The sequence below is a fragment of the Mauremys mutica genome, chromosome 5, assembly GCF_020497125.1.
Source record: "Mauremys mutica isolate MM-2020 ecotype Southern chromosome 5, ASM2049712v1, whole genome shotgun sequence".
In the NCBI taxonomy this organism is placed as follows: domain Eukaryota; kingdom Metazoa; phylum Chordata; order Testudines; family Geoemydidae; genus Mauremys; species Mauremys mutica.
Genome location: NC_059076.1, coordinates 61,143,284 through 61,164,215, shown reverse-complemented (window position 1 = coordinate 61,164,215; position 20,932 = coordinate 61,143,284). Strand labels below are relative to the sequence as shown.

Here is a 20,932-nt window from a genome sequence, read left to right as displayed (position 1 = left end):
ACGGGCTAAGCGTACGGGGATAACGTGTCCATGGGACAGTTGGTTATTACCCCACCATCCCAGTAAAAATTGAGATTCAGGGGAACACTACTGAGGTAGCAGCAGGTGTAGTCCCTAAACTCCCATACCCGGTGCTCATAGGGAGGGACTTCCCAGGGTTTGGAGACTTACTCCCAGTAGGAGGATTGGAGAAAGAGGGGAACCCTGAAGTTAGGCATCCACAGTAGACTGTCAACCCCCAGTCTTCTCTGAAATATCCCCAGATTTATTTTCCATTCCCAGACTGGGTAGAAAGTCGAAAAGGGAAAGGAGGGCAGCTAAGGCCTTGGGAACCCGAATACTGACCCAAAGCCAGAGGGTCACTCTCGTAGGTAGGTGGACCCGAGCAGCTGAAAAGGAGGCCACTCAGGAGGAAGAAGCACCCGAGTCTGACCCCCACCCTAACGCTTCTGAACCAGTAGAGGCAACAGAGACTGGGCCCCTAGATCTTGGGCAGATTAGCCCCAGGAGAGGAAATTTTGGACCGGACCAGGCTAAAGACCCAAGGTACGACAACATTAGAAAGGAGGTGACTGAAATAGATGGGGTCCCCGTGGAAGGGAAAACCCAGGGACCAGGACCCTATTTCATAATGAAGAAGAATCTCTTTTACCGGGTTGCACCAGTACAGGGGCAGAAGGTACAGCAGATCCTAGTACCTCAAAAACACCAGAACGCTGTATTAAGTCTTGCTCATAGTCATCTTTTTGGGGGGCACTTGGGGGTAGAGAAGACCCTGGCACGAGTCCTACGATGGTTCTCCTGACACCAGTTGTGACAAAGTTCCTCCTCTACCTTGGTGGGTCCTGCACTTATTGGCAGATTTGCTCACCTCAGTGATCTTCCTCACAGTCTCGGTCAACTTCTCTTGTGTCTGATCAGGAGTGTGGAGGTTTGGGGGGAACCCGGGCCCACCCTCTACTCCGGGTTCCAGCCCAGGGCCCTGTGGATTGCAGCTGTCTATAGTGCCTCCTGGAACAGCTGCAGGACAGCTACAACTCCCTGGGCTACTCCCTCATGGCCTCCTCCAAACACCTTCTTTATCCTCACCACAGGACCTTTCTCCTGGTGTCTGATAATGCTTGTACTCCTTAGTCCTCCAGCAGCACACCCTCTCACTCTCAGCTCCTTGCACCTTTTGCTCCCAGCGCCTCACACACACTTCCTCTCCTCTGGCTCCCCCTCGCCTGACTGGAGTGAGCTCCTTTTTAAACCCAGGTGCCCTGATTAGCCTGCCTTGATTGGCTGCAGGTGTTCTAATCAGCCTGTCTGCCTTAATTGGTTCTAGCAGGTTCCTGATTACTCTAGTGCAGCCCCTGCTCTGGTCACTCAGGGAACAGAAAACTGCTCATCCAGTGACCAGTATATTTGCCCTCTACCAGACTCCTGTACCCTACTGGCCTGGGTCTGTCACAATGGGTATTCAAATAAATAAAAATCATGTGTTTCCAAAAGAATGTAGTGTATAACTAAAAGCATAAAGTTTATGGTGAGGATGGTATGATGAGATAGGTCACATGCCATTGTAAGCAATCTGAGACTGTTAGTAGCAACTATCCTCAATGGCTAGAGAAATGACATTAGATATGGAAGATTCTCAGTTACTACAGAGAATTCTTTCCCAGTTGTCCGGGTGGTGGGTCTTACCAACATGCTCAGGATCTAACTGATCACCATATTTGGGGTTGGGAAGTTTTTTTTCCCCAGGTCAGATTGACAGAGACTATGAGGGCTTCTTGCCTTCCTCTGCAGCATATGGGGCATGTATCACTTGCTGGCCAACACTAGAGTAAATGGTGGATTCTCTGTAACTTGAATCTTTAAATGATGATTTGAGGACTTCAGTAATTCAGCCAGAGGTTATGGGTCTATTACAGGACTGGGTGGGTGAGGTTCTGTGGCCTGCGATGTGCAGGAGGTCAGATTAGATGATCCCTTCTGGCCTTAAAGTCTGTGAGTCTATGTTAATTTTGGGGAATAGACACAAAGATAGATATTTCTCTTCCATAATTCTTTATTTTTGGGTGGGTGAGGTAAAGAAGCGGAGAGAATAGTAGTCTTTGCCATTTACCTACCTTGTTGAAATCTGCCAAATATTTTTGCTACCTGTTGTACCTTTGAAATATTGCACTGCATACCTACATTACTAGCAAGAGCCTTTTCTGAAGCAGTTTTTACAGTTAAAAGTGGTCTGGTTTTCGTTGTGCTCACAAATATAAAACAGAGCTATGCATTGTGTGTGGTCCACTTGCTTAGTGTTTGAGTGAAAATTAATTGTAGAGCAACAGATGAGAAAATGTCTATGTTGGCACTGTGTGCAAGTATTAATAGTTTCACAAACCCTTTGTTGTAGGAAAGCATCAGGTGTCCCATTTAGTTTGTTAAATGTGTATATACAGATATACAGCTGCTTACTTTTAAGTGTTTTTCTTTTTTGTTTTTAATAGAAACAATTAGCCTAAGTGATCTATTGGCCAGGATTGAATCAGTGAATAGCGCTATGAAGCGTAAGAAAAGTAAAAACTGTGCATCTGTCAGGTAAAACTTCATTATAAGTGGCTGAAAGACAATGAATATCTACTACTCCATTTTGCCATTTATTCCCCATCCCCTCTCAATGTTATATATGAAAGTGACCTTGTCTTCTGATAGGGTATAACTTTTTTAAAACGTATGTTCACTGTAAATTACTTAAATTTTAGAAACTAATGGGTCTATCAGTGCTTTTGAATTAATTAAATTGTAACAAATCTAGAGGGGGAAAAAAGGCTTTGTTTGCCGATAAACAGTGTTACATTTATGGAGTCATCAATACTTCACAAGGACATACCGTTAGTTTATATCTAAGACTAAGATCTCACTGCACATGTAGGATAAACTCTCTTTTCAATGTTATATTCTACAGACTTCTTTTAAGAGGGGATTGAGTTTGACTGTTTGTTTAGGCACTTTAAGGTCCTGATTCATCTCCCATTGAAATCAATGGCAAAACTCCTCCAATTCACTTCAGTGGTGCAGGATCAGAACCTATACAGCAAAATGTTATATTGACACCCAGAAACAAGAACTATAAGGAAACATTTTTATTGAGTTCACAGCATATAGCTCAGTCTCCTCTTTAAAATGTCAAAGATAGATCTTAATGACTGTGTAGGCTTTCCACAGCTTCATTTTTTCAGTCCCATTGATTGAATGCTAGGATCCTAGAGCTGACCCAGCATTCTGGTCACTAAAATACTAGCTATTCCCCACTAGTGGGGACTTAACTGGGAGATGAGTACTGAATGGTTTAATGAGTTAGTGAGAGCAATCAGTCCAACCCATCAGCAGTTAAAAGACATAATGAAGTGCAAGGATGTGGATGGCAGGGGCAGGGACAAGATCTCAGAATGAGGAGAACTTTCCCTCTCCTGCCTCAGAGAGTAGGCTAAGGGAGAAGTTTATGTCCATTTGAATGTTGCTGCTCAAGGCTGTACTGATGAACTGGTGAAGGGGACCCAGTATATAACATAATGAAGCTCTGGAAAGCCTGTACAGTCATTAAATCTGCTATAAAACCTGGAAACATCTAGCTTGTTTGTGGTGGTCTAGAGGATGGAGAAGGTAGTCTTGTCACAGTCACTTAAATTTAGATAGAAGAGAGGTTCAGAATAATAATTTTGAGGCAGCATGACAAACAAAAAGAGAACACCAAAATGAAGTTAAATATAAAAGATAAAATGGTTGTTACCAAGTGGGTTATTTCACTTAAAGCTTTATAGGCCCAAATTTTCAGACTTCTAGCTTCTCTTGAGGTCACACTCATTCTTGTGCCAGCATTTTGCAGATGAAAATGCATGAATACCTTCTAACTATGTGTGCCATTTATATACTACACCTGCAAGTGCTTGCATTTGAACCCTTCAATGCTTTTTATTAATAAAAATATGTGCAAATGCTAACACTTGCACATGTGCAATTATTTGGTTATTCAAAGGACATGCGTAAGAGCTTGTGAAGTAGGTGCATCCACATAGCTGTATGTGCACAAATAGAGGACATATAGAGGCCTGGCTGAAAAAGAATCCTATTAGGTACACAAAGATTTTGGGATTGATTATGGTATTTATGCTCTGCAGCACACCATGGATCAGTATCCTAAATTGGAAGATCCTGGGGAAAACTTTGCCATAATTTCTCTTGCTTCCTAAATATGAATACTCTATGATTTTCAGATACTTCTGGCATTCCTTGGCAGCTCATCAACATACCCAAAATACTGGTGAATTTGTTTAAGTTCTAGTGGGGACGCTTTTGGTCAAAACTTGATAATCAAGTTTGACCTCATTTTGTGTTGCTTTCAGTAATCTCTTCACACAATGTGTCTGAACATCAGAATGATCTTGTATAACTTTTACCCACAAGATTTATTTCAAAATTCATAAACACTGTTTAATGCTGAAGATCATGCTCCCATTGAAGTCCAGTAACTTTAGGGATGTAAAAAGAATTGGGTCTTGTTCACAAACATTTTGGGTGAGCTGTAAGGAAATGAAAGCATGTACAGAATTATAATTTTACTTTTGAAAACTGTATCTCAAATCTAGGCAATAAGACATGCACAGCAGTGTATTTTGAGTGATAATAGTTTTCTTAGATGGTGTTACAAGGCACGTGGCTGAACGCTGAGTACCTTTAACACCAGTGAAATGTATCAAACCTATAGAAGTGCACTTACTGGAGCATCTTGATACTAATATGAAACCAAATAGAACTATTAATGCTCTCAATATTACTGATATGGGTGTAACAGCAATAACAAAGAGCCAGGTAGAAGGCTCCATTTCTGTCCAGAGTCCTAAAGCTGTATCTACATTTTGGTATAAGTTAGGATACTAACAAATCTAAAATGCCTAAGGCAAAAATATACACATACTATAGTACTGGTACCTTCCCTCTGAATTTTCTATTGACTTGTTGCTAAGATTTGGATGCTCATATCCCTGGTTCATGTCCCACATTAGGCATGAAAATGCTGCTCTGTGTTTAAAAGTCCCTTGTGTTATTTATTATTGGCTTTGAGAATTCCTGATGTGTGCATTTGCATCCCAACATCCATGATTGAATCAGAGCTGCTCTTGTGCTGATGCTCTTGCAGCACACAGTCATTTTATAGTAATTCTGGGAACTGAGCTCTGGGACAAACATACACTGTCTCACTGTCTGGCATGTAACTTTTCCATAGTCGTCAATATGTAAAACTAAATGGTAGTGCAACAACATTGATTAAAATGGGACAAATCAAATGGGTGTGATGTTTGCTTACTGGACTGAAACTGAAACCATACATTACTGTGACCAAGCTCACACTTTAACCGATTCAGAGAACATGTGAATAGCTGAGCAGTGAATATTTCCCCAACGTTCATATTCAGACTAGAACGTGCATTTTTTTTATTTCTGAAAAACATCCCACATGACCCCTTAAAAAGGCTTATTAGTAAACTACTTTGAATGCAACATTTAAAATGAATGGGATTCTTCTGAAAAACAACCCTGGAAGAGACAAGAAGGCATTTGTTTGGGAGGGGGATGTTGTAGGAGGTTGCTCTCCTCACGCTGCTACCTGAGGCCTGGGTAGCCAGCATGGCTATCCTCTCTTATAGCCTTGGACAGTCTCAAAAGCCAGGCCATAGTTTGACTCATAACGAAGAGAATGACTACAAAAATCAGTGTTGAACGATGTAGGGCGTTTTCTGTTTAAATGATTTTTCTTTTAGTGCCTATGGGGTAGTCTTGCATTAAAGCCCATCTTACAGGATAGCATGCACATAGGCACCACAAGAGCCTCTTCTCTGGCAATATGCATAAACTCTGTAATCCCCAAGATTGACATGGTAATTGTGTCTCCATGCTCATTCACTCCTTGGCTTCTCTATTGACACTACCGAAAAGGGTGGCAGTTGTGTTGATTTTTGTGATGTGGGAAGCCTGTCCACTAGGAGCTGGAGAGCTTGGACTCAGTCCATCTACTTATTTCACATTGACGCCAAACAGCTGTTGGATGGTAATAACTTTAGGGCATAACAGATTGGGAGCGGAACATTTAATCTAGAAATTAAAGACTCCATCCCATTAGCAAGTCCCAAAGCCATCCAGTTCCCTTGATAGTGGATTTTTTAAAATGTGATTCCTTCTTAAATAATATTTTAAACATTGAGAAAATGAACATTTATACTGTATAGTAGTAGATCTCGTCATTTAAGTATGTAATATAGGGAATATATAAAAGCTAAATTATGTGAATTTATCTTGCATTTTCAAGGGGGGCCTTCAATTTACCTAGTGTTTCCACATGCGTGCATGATGAAATTCCTTGGCTTCAGATGAAACACAAAGGTAAATGTTGTTCTTGTTAATGGCATTAGATTTTATTTGCATTATGTTGCATTCATCATAAAAAAAGTTTTCTTTTGTTTATATTTTTTAATGTTATGATAAAAATATTTTGAAGCAATATCTCACTTTGAGTTTAGAAATTCCAGGAAAAGGTAGAAGGAAATAAAGAAATTAATCTTGGCTAGTTAATAATTCACTGTAAACCTAAGAGTTCATGTATTCCAAGGATACCATTGAGTAGATATCCTTTGAAATCCCAGTGGTCAGGCTTTGTGAGTTGCATTGAATCCTGTATGTCTCATTAGAACCGAAAGAAAGAAGTTACAAGATGGTTTACCTGCACCAATGCTTTGATTCCTATCTTTCTGCTGCAATATACTACATATATGCTGAACACACACAAAAAATTCTGTCAACCCTTTGACAAGAAAGCTTTGGTGTCTGCACATGGGTAAGAACTCTTCTTGGCTGATTGACAATACCATTGCAGTTAACAATCCTGTGTAGTCAGTGACTATAACAGAGTAATGGGGGGCGGGGGAGCCAGGATGAATTGCATTCTTGTACCATTTTAGACTCCTGGTTCTGCATCAGAATCTGATAGCAGGCACCCCTACACTTTTGAGGATACCCAGTGACATCAATGTGACTCTGCATGGCTATAGGGGTCTACACTAATGGATCCTGATGTGGGAGTGGAGCTTTAATCACTGACTCTTTGAATTTTTTCGTCAGTCAGTGTGCACTGAAAGCTGGGTAAAATGGCTGGACCTTTCTGCAATTGAGTTTGTTACTGTTTCTGCTAATCAAGGAAAATATGTTTGCTATAATTGCCTCATTGGGTATATCTACACTGAAATTAGAAACCTGTGGCTGGCTTGTGCCAGCTGACTCGGGCCCACGGAGCTTGGGCTAAGGGGCTCTTTAATTGTGGGATAGACATTCTGGATGAGGGTGAATCCCAGGCTCTAGAACCCTGAGGGATGGGAAAGTCCCAGAGCTTGGACTGCAGCCGAAGCCTGAATGTTTACACTGCAATTAAGCAGCCCCGCAAGCCCAAGTGAGCTTGCATGTCCCAGCCATGGGTGTCTAATTGCAGTGTAGACATACACTGAGAGCTCTAACACAGATTACCAGAGTCTGAATCATGATAGTCACAAAACATTTTGTTACTCTACTGTACTTAGCAACAGTCAGCCCATGTATATTTAACAGCAAAATGATCTGTCTGTTTTGATCTTATCTTTTTTTTCTGTGCACCAGACAGTCTTAGCATGAGAAAAGGTAAGGCTATTTAAAAAAGAAAAAAGGCAACACTGAGCTCTGAAAGCATCAGACATTCAGAATGAGTAGAAATCCATTCTTTCTGTTAATTGTAGTCAAGATAGCTACACATGCACAATCTTAATTTTTTCATACTGTAGAAAAAAATAGGCTAAAAAACAGTATTTGCACTGTAAATAAACATCAGGTATATTTTGAACGTATCTATAATGTGCTGATAGTGAAACACTGACAGCTTTATTTTATTGTTCTTTGGGACTAGACTGCAATATCACAATCTGCTCTAGATTGTGTATAATCCCTGAAGGTCAGGGAGGGAATTGTGACTCTTGATTCCAAGTCTCTCTCTGGTCCACCCCTTGTTCCAGTGAGAAAACAATTTGCTGCTGTCTGTACCAGTTTTGGACTACTTTCCTCTCCAATCTGGCTGAGCTCTGCTGACCAGCATACTGGAGGGAAAGGCGGGAGGTCATAGTCAATGCTCTCCCTGTTCTCTGCTTCTACCAACCACCCACTTTGTCTGCACCTGTGCAGGAGGGGAATAGCAGGCCTTTGCTGCCTTCCCTCCCCCACTTAGTGTGACCTGGGATGTCTGTAGCCCATACAATAGAGTCGGGGGCACAGGACATGAACTAATCTTGCTCTTTATTAGTAGCATAGAAGAATTTATTAAAAATTGTAATGTGTTTGTAATACACATAGTATATTGCAGGGTTAAAGAAAAATATCCAATCCTGTTGTGAAGAAACCTGCAATGCAGTAGTTCTTACTCTGTGGAGACTGTCTTTGTTGGGGACTATTGCTCTGAAATGTAGTGTGATCTGTATGGCGAGAGCTTATGTGGTGCTCCAGTGATGATATTGCTGGGATTCCATGTGGACTTAAGTATGGATCTGTGCTGATTGGATTGTAGGACTGGGGGCATGGAAAACAGGAAAGAAAGGGAGAGAGTAAAGTAAATAAAGGATTGTTTAAAACTAACTTATTGATCATTTTGTTAGTACTAGCTTTTCTGTACTCATAATTTTATAGAATTGACAGAAAGCTGATGTTAAGCACCTACATGTTATACATAACAAAAACTCTACCTGTCATTTCTTCTCTGCTAATGGATAGACATAAATATATGGTTATCAGTATAAACATTCTTTCAAGAGAAAATGTTTAACAATTCCTGTAAATTTTTACATTTTCATATTTCATTATTTTTTGTACAATGCTGTTTTTGTTCCATTAGTAAAAAAAACAAGTTGTACAGACAGTTTTGAGCTCAAAGGGATTCCATCTTAGATTATGATAGCTTTTATCGTTGGTAAATAGGAACTGATAAGAGGTGGTAATGGAAATGGTCAGGAACATATGAGAGAAATATTTTATTTGATTTAGTCAATTAATTTTGCCACTATTAATCTAAGAGCGTTCGAGTCCCTGTTGAACTATCTGACTACATCAGACTTTCATTAAATAAATTTATTTGATGAAAAACAGCTATATTCACCATCTGGCAGGTATCATTTGACTGGCTCTGTTGTAAAGTAAGGGTGGAAAAGATTTTCTAATATCCTCTGGGAGTGGAAATTGCCAAATGTTTGAAGTGTTCTTTCAGATTTCAGATATTTTTCCCTAGTCTAAGCTTTATTTTAAACAATAAATAGTAGTTCCTGTGAAGGTAATTTACTCATTGTTAATTAGAAGAGGCTAATGCATTGTTGTGAAGGACGAATAATTTATATAACTAAGAAAATTGCTTGATATGGAGCCGGAATTCCAAAACAGTATATACAAACAGCAGTGCTTGTGCACAGGGCCGGCTCTACAGTTTTTGCCGCCCCAAGCAGTGCGCCGTATTGCCGCCGTGGGCGTGGGGGGGGGGCAGTCCGTGCGCCCTTAGGGCGGCAGGCGCGTTTCCACGGCGGCGGCAATTCGGCGGCAGCTTCTATGTTTAGCTGAAGCCGCCCCGGACAGCTAAACATAGAAGCTACCGCCGAATTGCCCTCACCACGGAAATGCGCCTGCCGCCCTAAGGGCACACGGACTGCCCCCGCCCTCTCCGGCGGCAATTCGGCGCGCTGCTTGGGGGCAAAACAATAGGGACTGTCGCCCCTTGCAGAATGCCGCCCCAAGCACCAGCTTGGAATGCTGGTGCCTGGAGCCGGCCCTGCTTGTGCATGTGCCAAGCTGAGCATGCACAAAAAGTGTTGTCCCATTTTGCATATGGACATAACTTAAGTTGACAGTAAAGACTGGGCATGGTCCATTTTATAATTTATGGCAGAAATATCAACCTATCTTTTGCCAAAATGAATAAAAGGGTATTTGTGTCACACACACACACATACACCCCAACACTAGCTTGGTAATACAGATACTGAAAAGATTCTCAAAAAGAACTAGATAAATTCATGGAGGATAGGTCCATCGATGGCTATGGGCAGGGATGGTGTCCCTAGTCTCTGTTTGCCAGAAGCTGGGAATTGGCGACGGGATGAATCACTTGACGATTGTCTGTTCTGTTCATTTCCTCTGAGGCACCTGGCATTGGCCACTGTCGGAAGACAAGATACTGGGCTAGATGGACCTTTAGTCTGACCCAGTATGGCTGTTCTTATGAATGTGATCCTATGACCAATACATGGATTACCACCATCCTGCTTGAATAGAGCACCCATTCTTGTCAGCATTTCCACTCTAGCCTCAGAATCCAAAAGGAGTGTTCTGCAGGTGAAGGGATCTGCAAGTAGGCATAGGGGATGGAGTAGGCTGGTGGAAGGAGCCTGGGTGATATATATCCTTAATCTCTCCTTGTGAAGTAAAGATATTACAGATTTAGGTACTTCCTTCCTAGTGAGAATCCCTCTTCAAGGTGGTGGGGGGATCTGGGAGCAGATGCTGGCTAGGGAGGATCTGGTGTCAGAACTCCAATGGAGAACTGCTATCAGAGACCAGGGGTTGGGATGTGGTGGGGGGAGGGCACGGCTTTGGAGCGGAGCCTGGAGCTGGAGCGTGGAGCAGCTCCAGAGCAGTAGAGTTGCAGGTTTTTGCCTGGAGCTGGAGTGGAGCTGGAGCACAGCCCCAAAGCCCTGGGGGAGGGACTCTTTGGGACACAACTAGTGGGAGCCACAGAGCATCCCCGAAGATGGTCTTGGCCTCTTGGATGTCCCCTGGGGTCTGCAAGGATCTGTGGGATTTGTGGGCTCGTCTTTTGGCATGTTTTGCAGGAGTTCAAGCCTGTTTTCTCCATTCTTCCTATTCCAATGGCGAACTCTTGTGAGGAGAACCTTGAAAAATTCCTGACCCTTAAATCCTGCTCCAGGATATTCCCAACAGAAGGATGGTTGAACCCAAAATGTTTTACTTAGACAAACTGGAGAATTAAAGCCCTGTATCAGCCAAAAACAATCCAAACCAAAGGAAATAATGACAAATGTATGAAAAGTCAAACACATTTGATTGATCAGGAAGTAATGTCAGAAACCTCCCACTGACTTGGTTCATCCTTATTCATGAACAGTGATGAGTCACAGCTAAGCATTGACTTGAAACTTGGTTCAGCTTTCCACTCTAACTGACCTCCACATAGACTTTCCACAGCTAGAGTCCCTCTGCTAGCACAGAACTTACAGTGAGTCAAGTCCAATGTGCGTGTGTTTGCAAAAGATTTTCTGTCCCTTTTCCATTTTTCCTCCTGCTCCTTCCATACCTAGGTAGGGTTGCTAACTTTCTAATTGCTGAAAACTGAACACCCTGGCCCCTTCCCCTGCCCTGCCTCTTCCTCCGAGGCCCCATGACTGCCCCGCCTCTTCCCCCGAGGCTCAGCTTAGGAACATCCAGAGCATGGGCTTGCAACCCTGACCATCTAAGCTAATAGCCATTGACCGACCTATCTTTCATGAACATATCTCTTTCTTTTTTGAACCCAGTTCTATCTTTGGCCTTCACAACATCCCATGACAAAGAGTTGTGCATTGTCTAAAGAAGTATTTCCTTTTGTTTGTTTTAATCTTTAGCTATTAATTTCATTGGGTGACCCCTGGTTCTTGGGTTATGTGAAGGGGTGAATAACACTTTTTTTTCTCCACACCATTCATGATTTTATAGGCCTCTATCATATCCCCCCCTTAGTCATCTCTTTTCTAAGATGAACAGTCCCAGTCTCTTCAGACTCTCCTCGTATGGAAGCTGTTCCATAGCCTTAATCATTTTTTGTTGCCCTTCTCTGTACATTTTCCATTTCTAATATATCATTTTTGAGATGGGTGACCAGAACTGCATGAGGGATTCAAGGTGTCAGTGTACCATGGATTTATATAGTGGCATTGTGATATTTTCTGTCTTATTATCTATCCTTTTCCTAATGATTGCTAACATTCTTTTAGCTTTTTTTGACTGATGCTGCACATTTGAGCTGATGTTTTTCAGAGAACTATCCACGATGACTCTGAGATCTCTTTATGTAATAGCTAATTTAGAACCTATCATTTTTATGTATTATTTTTATGCATTCTGATCTGCATAGGGAGATAAATTTTAACTACTAATCACGATAATATTTGTACTTCTCTAGTACCTAACCTCTGAAGGTCTCAAATCCTTTGATATAGAATAATGAGGTAGGTATGTATCATCAGTCCCTTTTATAGATATGAAGACTGAGGCATAGGGAGAATAAGTGACTTGCTTTTTGGAGTTGTGGCAGGTCTAGCAATAGACTTCAGACCTCTGGACTCCTGATTTTGTGTATTAAGGATATGACCACTTTTTCAAAGGGAAGGGAATAGTATTAGATGAAGATATGCTGTCATCTTTAGTTTCCTATGCAGTTTCCTTTTCAGTCACTTTGTTGTTTTATAAAATGGTGGAGTTATGGAAATTAGCACTAGTTCCACTACATTTTCCAGATATCTTATGCAATTTGTGGGTGTTATGCTTTGTGCTGCTGGTTCATTTCCACTTTATAACAGGAAGCAGATAGAAAAGATTATTTTTCTTGCTGGATTCCCCACAGTTCATGTAAATAGATCTATCATATAAACACACTTGTTTGATAATATGAAAATACTCATCTAATGGGCTTGGTTCATGGGGAAAGGATGCAAAGTGTCACTTCATTTTGTAAAGGAGGGTACTGATTGAAATTGTGTCATGCAGCGGGAAAAAGAGAAAAAGCATAGTGGTGCAAATAAGCAGAGCGCTTACAAGAACTATTTGTAGTATAAAAAGGAAAGAGGCGGAGCAATCTCATCTCATCAGACAGGAAAAGAATCTGACCTTTAATAAAAACATTCACACTACATTGCTCATGGCATTTAAATATTCTGTTGACAATGAAATCAAGGGTAGTTTAGAGCCCTTACAGCTGGCTTAGTTTCTGAAGTACTTGAGTAAATGAGCTCATTCTGCATATATGCTGAAATAGACTTTTGCTGCCGTAGCAAAGGCAGAGACATTCTGAACCCCAGGTTTCATTCCTTCCCCTGTTCTTTCTGTCCTGTTTTTTTTCTTCTCATTTGCAACAGCCCTTACCAAAAAAAAAGAACAACAAACCACCACTGAAGTGAACAGAGCTTGTTTTGGGGTGGCATCTTCAGATGTATTTCTACAAGGATCTAGTAGACAATCTTTATGAGCACTGTTATATTTTTAGTAGTACTCTCACTTGACTATTAAATACAGAACTGAACAATAGTAATTACTGCACAAGTACCAAGGTCCCAAAGTAGCACTGCTCACTTCAGTGAAGAGCTGCTGTGAAAACACATTTAAAAAATAACCCATGGTGACAAGAATAGGGGAAAGGAAGAGTCTGCAGTTCAAAGTGCTTTTTCTAAGGGCGCATAATGCATTTATATGTATACAGGACTCTTTCCCCACCTTTTCTTTGCATTTTCACTATTATGGAACTTGCCCATGTGAGTCTAGGGGTCAGACTGAGTACTTTAAATCATAGGCGTGTATGGTTAAGGCAAAGGACATCCATGAAGTAGAGCCTGATTGGGGAGTTAGGAATGGGTTCCCTTTTGTCTGAGTTTACTTGAGGATGAAGGTTGAGATCACAGTGAGCTAGACACACCAGTGCAAGAAAGATCCATCCTGAGGATGGATGGGAAGTGAGACTTGGGGTAAGCAGGGAAAGGTTGGGAGAGGGAAAAGAAGAGAGTGCTCTGTGGGAAGAAAAACCTTGGGTTGAGATCCTAAGAGAAAAGGGAAAGAAAAGAGGGAGAGATGGAGAAAGTCCTTTGGAGAGTGTGTGGAAAGCTAAGATTTTTGTGCTGAAGATTTTTAGGGAAATCTCCCATCATTGCTCCCACACTGGTCCAACTCCACTGGTGATAGCCATAGAAGGAGCCTGGTACATAAAAGCTGCTGGTATTTTTGCCACTGTCTCTGCCTATGAAGGATTTTGTAGTTCTAATATTACTTCAGTGAGGTTCAGTCCTAGTTACTGTCATAATCTTCATTTCCATACAGTAATTGTGCAGTGATGGGCAATGGAAGGCTCTGTGCACGCTCTACCAATCTTAGTGGATATTTCTAAATCTTCAAAAATGCAGCCCAAATAAGTGGTGCTGGAACATTTTTGATAGTGGTGGTCCTGAAAGCCAGCCTCCTTAGCCTGTCTGTGTGCCCCCCAGCTGGGGCCAGGAGCACGGCAGTGTCTCCGGGAAGGGGGACCTGGACAGAGGAAAGGGGGTCGAGGCTGGGGCCACAGGTGGGGTGGGGGCGGGACCTGGAGCAGAATCTGGGCATGGGGCTGGCAGCCAGGAGCATGTATGTCTGGCCAGGAGCAGAGACCCGTGTAAAACCTGGAGGTGCTGCAGCACCCCCACAATCCCTAGTTCCCACACCTATGCCAAAATAGTAAAGTTAGTCAAAAATTTTTAAAAAGTTGAAAAATGGCCTTTTTCAGGGAATGTAAATTTTAATGAGAAATTATTTTTTTCCAAAAATTTTCCATTTTATTTTTTTATAAAACCTGACAACAAAACTTTATTTTTCATTTTCTGTTTCCTTTCCCTACCACCTCTTTTTTGGGGTGAGGGGGCGGGTTGCAAAATTAATAAAAGATGGGGGGGAGGAGGAAACTTCTCCTCATGAAATTTTTCTAAAATGAAATTTTTCAATAATTCTTTTCATGATAAATTTCAGATAAAATATCATTCCCTTTTTAAAACTTTATAATAAAAAATTAATGTTTAATGTAACAAAAGCTGTTGGTTTTTAACCAGCTTTACAAATAGCTTTAAATATCCTATTTTATTCCTGCCTCAAGGACACTCACTCTAATATTATTTACTATCTCTTACATCTATTATTGAGCTATCTCACAGTTTCTTTCCCTTAGCTCAGTGTTTCTCAAACTGGGGTTGCTGCTTGTTTATGGAAAGCCCCTGGCGGGCCGGGCCAGTTTGTTTACCTGCCCTGTCCGCAGGTTCGGCCGATCGCCACTCCCACTGGGTGCGATTCGCTGCTCCAGGCCAATGGGAGCTGCTGGAAGCGGCAGCCAGTAAGTCCCTCGGCCTGCGCCGCTTCCAGCAGGTCCCATTGGCCTGCAGCAGCGAACCGCAGCCAGTGGGAGCGGCGATCAGCCGGACCTGTGGATGGGGCAGGTAAACAAACTGGCCCTGCCCGCCAGGGGCTTTCCCTTCAAATGCGGTGACCTCAGTCTGAGAAACACTGCCTTAGCTTCTATTACTTTATGTACTGTACTGTAGGTGCAGCCATGCCGTTTAGCCACAATTCCATAGCAGAGAGTCTGAGTGAAATCCTGGCGGCATTGAAGTCAATTGGAGTTCTTCTTCGAATGCTGTCCCTGTGGGTGCTCCACTCTAGGTGACGGTGCGTCCCGGTGCTGTCGATCGGAGATTTTCGGTAGCAGTGCCTGGTTGGGGCGCACAAACCCAGATGGTATCTCCCGTCTAGTTGGAATCTTCCTGAGTGCGTGCGCCCCACACCCTCCTCAGTTCCTTCTCAACCGTCCTCGGCTGAAGACGGGACTCGGAGCAGTGCTGCCTTCTCTTCCCTGGTATCTATAGGAAACAGTAACAAAGAACATAGAAATAATTATTAATTACTTCCCAGTTGTTTCCCTTCCTTTAGTATAGTTACATACTTAGTTACTTAGTTAAAAAAAATCACTTCAGACTTGTCTCTCACTGAGACACTCTCCCCTGCCATTTCTAATTTACAATGCCAGGGGCTTCAGGATTCAAGAGGTGTGTTTTCTGGCAGGACTCCATACCAAGGTTGGATGGGCACTCACATTGTGTGAAGTGCCTTGCGGAAGCCTACATCCCCGCAAAGTGCCTCCACTGTAGGAGCCTCGAGTCGAGGGCTTGGCACGACAGAGACCTGCGGCTTGAAATACTTCTCATGGAAAAATCCCCGCAGCCGCTTTCAGAGATGGGGAAAGTTAAACCCACTCCCACATCCTCCCCAGCCAGATTGGAACCGGTGGGGAGCGTTGCTTCACCCTCCCTGGAGTGGAGGCAAGAAGCAGAGCAGTCTCATAGGAGAGACTCTAACAAGGGTAAGGGGTCTCCTGCAAGATCCCTACCCTCTGTGCTGACAGCGCCAAAGGTAGGCGCCTCAGCCCCGGATCACGCCTCAACAACGGCTCCCAAAGCAGGATTCCGCGGCACCAAGCGCCTCAGCACTAAAAACAGCCGCGAAGCCGGCTGCGCGCTCTGCCCCGGTGCAGACAAGGACGTCGGCACCCAAGCCTCAGGGCTAAAAATAGCCGCGAAGTCGGCTGCGCGCTCTGCCCCGGTGCCAACAAGGACGTCGGCGCCGCAAGCCTCAGGGCTAAAAACAGCCGCGAAGCCGGCTGCACACTCTGCCCCGGTGCCGACAAGGACGTCGGCACTGCAAGCCTCAGGGCTAAAAACAGCCGCGGAGCCGGCTGCGTGCTCTGCCCAGGTGCCGACAAGGACATCGGCACCGCAACCCTCAGCGCTAAAAACATCCGCGGAGCCGGCTACGCGCTCTGCCCCGGTGCCGACAAAGCCGTCGGCACCGCAAGCCTCAGGGCGGAAGAAGAAGAAGAAAAAAAAAAGCCGTGGTTCCGACCGCGTGCTCTCCCCCGGTGCCAGGAAGAACGTCGGCACCGAGCCTGCCTTCCGCCCCTGCACCAGCAGCAGACCCCCTGCAGGGCACCTCCAACTGACCCACTGCACCGCTCACACTTTCACTTTCGCTTCTTAACATGACACAGCGCAGTCCCACCACCTGAACTGGCTACCTTCACTGAGAGCGAACCTGATCTACAACGCAAGCAGAGTTCTCCGCACCTTCCTCTCCTCCCCCACTGGAGCCTTTTCCACCTCAGGCTAAGGTCCGCAGCCACCAGCCTCAGTTTCCCTACTTCGCTCCCTATAAATGAGGCACTCTTGGAACCAGCTGACGCTCTCTGCAAACTCCAGCTTCTTTATTACCAACCTGCAGAAAAGCCAAACATAGATACTATATTCCTGCTAAGGATACTGACTTCCTATTTTCTCACAACTGAACTCTTTCATTATCGATGCAGTCGCACAAAGAACGAAACAGCCACAATATCAGTCCACCCCGCAAGACAAGGACCTTAAACGCCTTGACGTCTTGTGTTGCAAGGTTTACACATCCTCCACTCTACAATTCTGGATCGCAAACTACCTTGCACTCCTTGCCAGGCATGACTTTGATAACTACAATAAACTTATGAATTCGCCTCTTACATTCCAGAGGACAGGACAGCGGACTTTAAATCAATTCTGAGCGAATGCCAATTGATTTCCAGAACAGCCCTACAAGCCTCTTTAGACACGACAGACACAGCAGCCCGTACAACTGCACCGGCTGTGGTTATGCGCAGATCTTCATGGCTTTCTACATTTGGCATCCCTAAAGACCTGCAGAACAAAGTGGAGGACTTCCCCTTTGATAAATATAAACTGTTTTCTTAAAAAAACAAAAAAAAACCCACCTGATGAACTACTTCATACAATGAAAGATTCCAGAGCGACACTGTGCACCCTGGGCATTCACCCATCTCTTCCCAGGGGTCAACGATACCAATCCTACCTAAGACTACATACACAACAGTCTTATCGGCCTCAACACAAACCTTACCATGTAAATAGGAATCGCGCTAGACCCCCTAAGCGCAGACAAAATCAAGCTCAAGCAACCACTTCCCATCCATTTGGGAATAAACAACAATTTAAAAAGGTTGGTCCAGGGTTTGTGCGACCACTCCTTGATTCCACAGCCTATTTGCCCATTTCGCCACCGCCTCCAGAGTTTCCAACATGCCTGTCAGCAAATTACACAGGAACGCTGAGTCCTCGAGATAGTTCAGTCCGGTTATTCTAGCCCATTCATATCCTATCCTCCTCCCCTTCCCCGTCCCTCTTCAGGGACCCCTCTCATGAGCACCTGCTTCACGCAGAAGTGGCTTACCTTCTACAGCTAGGCGCAGTGGAGCCTGTGCTGATGCAACATCCAGGGAAAGATTTCTACTCCCATTACTTCCTGACCCAGAAAAAGACTGTGGGCTGGAGGCCTATACTAGACTTACGCCAACTGAACAAATTCACGAGGATACAAAAATTCAAAATGGTCACACTGGGCACATTAATTCCTGCACTGGATTAAGGGGACTGGTTTACAGCCCTTGACCCACAGTACGTCTCTTTTCATATATCAATTCATCCAGCTCACAGACGCTTTCTAAGCTTCACAATCGGTCACGACCATTTCCAATAAAGAGTTCTTCCTTTCGGCCTCTCCACAGCACCGGGAGTCTTTTCCTAAACTCTAGCTGTGCTCGTGGCTCACCTCCACAAACATGGGGTCACGCTGTTCCCCTACCTGGACGATTGCCTCATCAAGGGCAACTCCTATGGCGAGGCACTCCAAGCTACTCTTTCACAGCCTAGGCCTCCAAATAAACGCCCAAAAATCCACCCTGACACCTACACAACAGATTGAGTTTCTCGGAGCTCATCTCAACTCAATCCAGAGCAGATCCTTGCTCCCATATCACAGATTCCTCGCTATCACGCAGCTCAAACGCACGCTCTCTATTCATCCAAGGACACAGGCAAAACTCTGCCTACAGCTCCTTGGTCATATGGCAGCCACCACCTTCATAGTCCAGTACGCCAGGCTGCACATGAGATGTCTTCAGGGCTGGCTCAATTCCAATTTCAAACCCAACAGACACACCTTAGGGATGCTGTTAACTCCGCCTCCCAACATTCTAGCTTCCCTACAGTGGTGGACAAGACCAGAGAACCTCTGCACTAAGGTTTCCTTCCAGAACTGATCCCCAGCACTCGTGCTCACCACGGACACTTCCCTAATTGGTTGTGGAGCGCATTTAGGGGGACACAGGGCACAAGGCCAGTGGTCTGCATCAGAGTCGCACCTACACATAAATCTCTTATTGCTCAGAGCTGTGAGATGAGCGTGCCTTCATTTTCTTCCCCTCATAAAGAACAAATACCTGCGAGTCTTAACAGACAACATAGCATGTATGTACTACATCAACAGACAAGGGGGAGCACGCTCACATTCTCTTTGCATGGAAGCCATCCGCCTATGGAATTGGTGTATATAACGTCAAATACAGATCACCGCTTCCTACCTGCCAGACTGCCACAACACTACTGCCGACGAACTCGGCAGACACTTCTCGACGGAACACGAATGGGAACGGCACCCCACAATACTTCAACAGCTCTTCTCCCTTTGGGGCACCCCGTCAGTAGACCTCTTTGCCACAATCCAGAACCGAAAATGTCCCCAATTTTGCTCCAGAGTGGGACTCGGAACTGCATCCCCAGGAGACGCATTCCCCATCTCGTGGAACAGCTCTTTCCTGTACGCCTTCCACCAATCCCTCTGCTACACCGGGTTCTTTGGAAGATTGTGGACCACAAGGACCGGGTCATACTTATTGCCCCGGCTTGGCTGAAACAGACGTGGTATCCCTACCTACTCTGCATGCCCTCCCATCACCCACGGGCTCTCCCCAACAGGCCAGATCTTCTTTTCCAGAACAATAGACTGGCTCTTTACCCTGAGCTCCTCAAGCTCCACCTCACAGCGTGGTTCCTTCATGGTTCCAAACCCATGAACTAGCCTGTTCTGAGCAGGTCCGATATGTCTTCCTGCACAGTAGGAAAGACTCCACTCATAAAACCTATCTGCAGAAGTGGAACCGTTTCGCCCTCTGGTGCTCACGTAATCACTTAGCGCCCAATATGGTGACCCTCCCTATCATTCTAGACTACCTCTTGGAACTAAAACAAGACGGACATTCGCTCAGCTCCACCAAAGTGCACCTGGTGGCACTTACTACCTTCCATGACCTCGTAGCAGGTTATTCACTCTTTACTCACCCAACCATAAAACGATTTCTCACAGGCCTGCAAAACCTCTAACCTGAAATTCACCCAATAGCTGCTTCATGGAATCTTAACCTTGTTCTACACGCTCTCATGAAACCTCCATTCGAGCCCTTGGCTACCTCCTCTCATCTCCATATGTCCATGAAGGTGGCTTTCTTAGTTGCCATAACATCGGCAAGGAGAGTAGGTGAAATGAGTGCCCTGATGGCCCACTCTCCCTACACAATCTTCTCCAAAGACAAAGTCACTTTGAGATCACATCCTAAATTTCTTCCTAAAGTGGTATCTACCTTCTACCTCAACCAACCTATATACGTACCTACTTTCTATCCCGAACCTCACAAGACTCCACAAGAGGCAACCCTGCATACTCTCGATGTCAGGCGAGCAATTGCCTTTTATTTAGACAGGACTAAACCATTTCGCAAGTCTCCACGACTCTTTGTTTCCGTTACCGAAAAAATCAAACGGTATGACTATCTCTAAACAACGTCTGTCCAAGTGGATCTCTGACTGCATCAGATCCGGTTACCGTACGAAGAATCTTCAACCGCCCGACGACATTAGAACTCATTCCACTAGAGCCATGTCGGCATCCATTGCCTTCTTACACAACGTTCCCATTCCTGATATCTGCAAAGCGGCTACAGGGTTATCTGAACACACGTTTGCAAAACACTATGCTCTAACGCAAGACACCACGGCAGACACAATAGTAGGTCATACAGTACTATCTTCAGTACTCCCTGCCGTATCTCCAAAGTCCCACCAACCGTAGTGGGTACTGCTACACATTCACCTAGAGTGGAGCACCCACAGGGACAGCACTCGAAGAAGAA

General features: G+C 44.2%; 1 protein-coding gene across 14 annotated transcripts in view; it reads left to right on the top strand.

Moving 5' to 3' along the window:
* The window catches only part of IQCM (IQ motif containing M), a 228,279-nt gene that overhangs the window by 30,147 nt on the left and 177,200 nt on the right, over positions 1–20,932 (top strand). For 13 of the 14 annotated variants that reach the window (XM_045017613.1, XM_045017611.1, XM_045017608.1 and 10 more), the window contains 2 exons: positions 2,487–2,577; positions 6,344–6,417. The exons of the other annotated variant lie outside the window; for it this stretch is intronic. In XM_045017613.1, the coding sequence (XP_044873548.1) occupies positions 2,487–2,577; positions 6,344–6,417 (165 nt within the window). The remainder of the gene's footprint in view (positions 1–2,486; positions 2,578–6,343; positions 6,418–20,932) is intronic. 14 annotated transcript variants of the gene reach the window in all.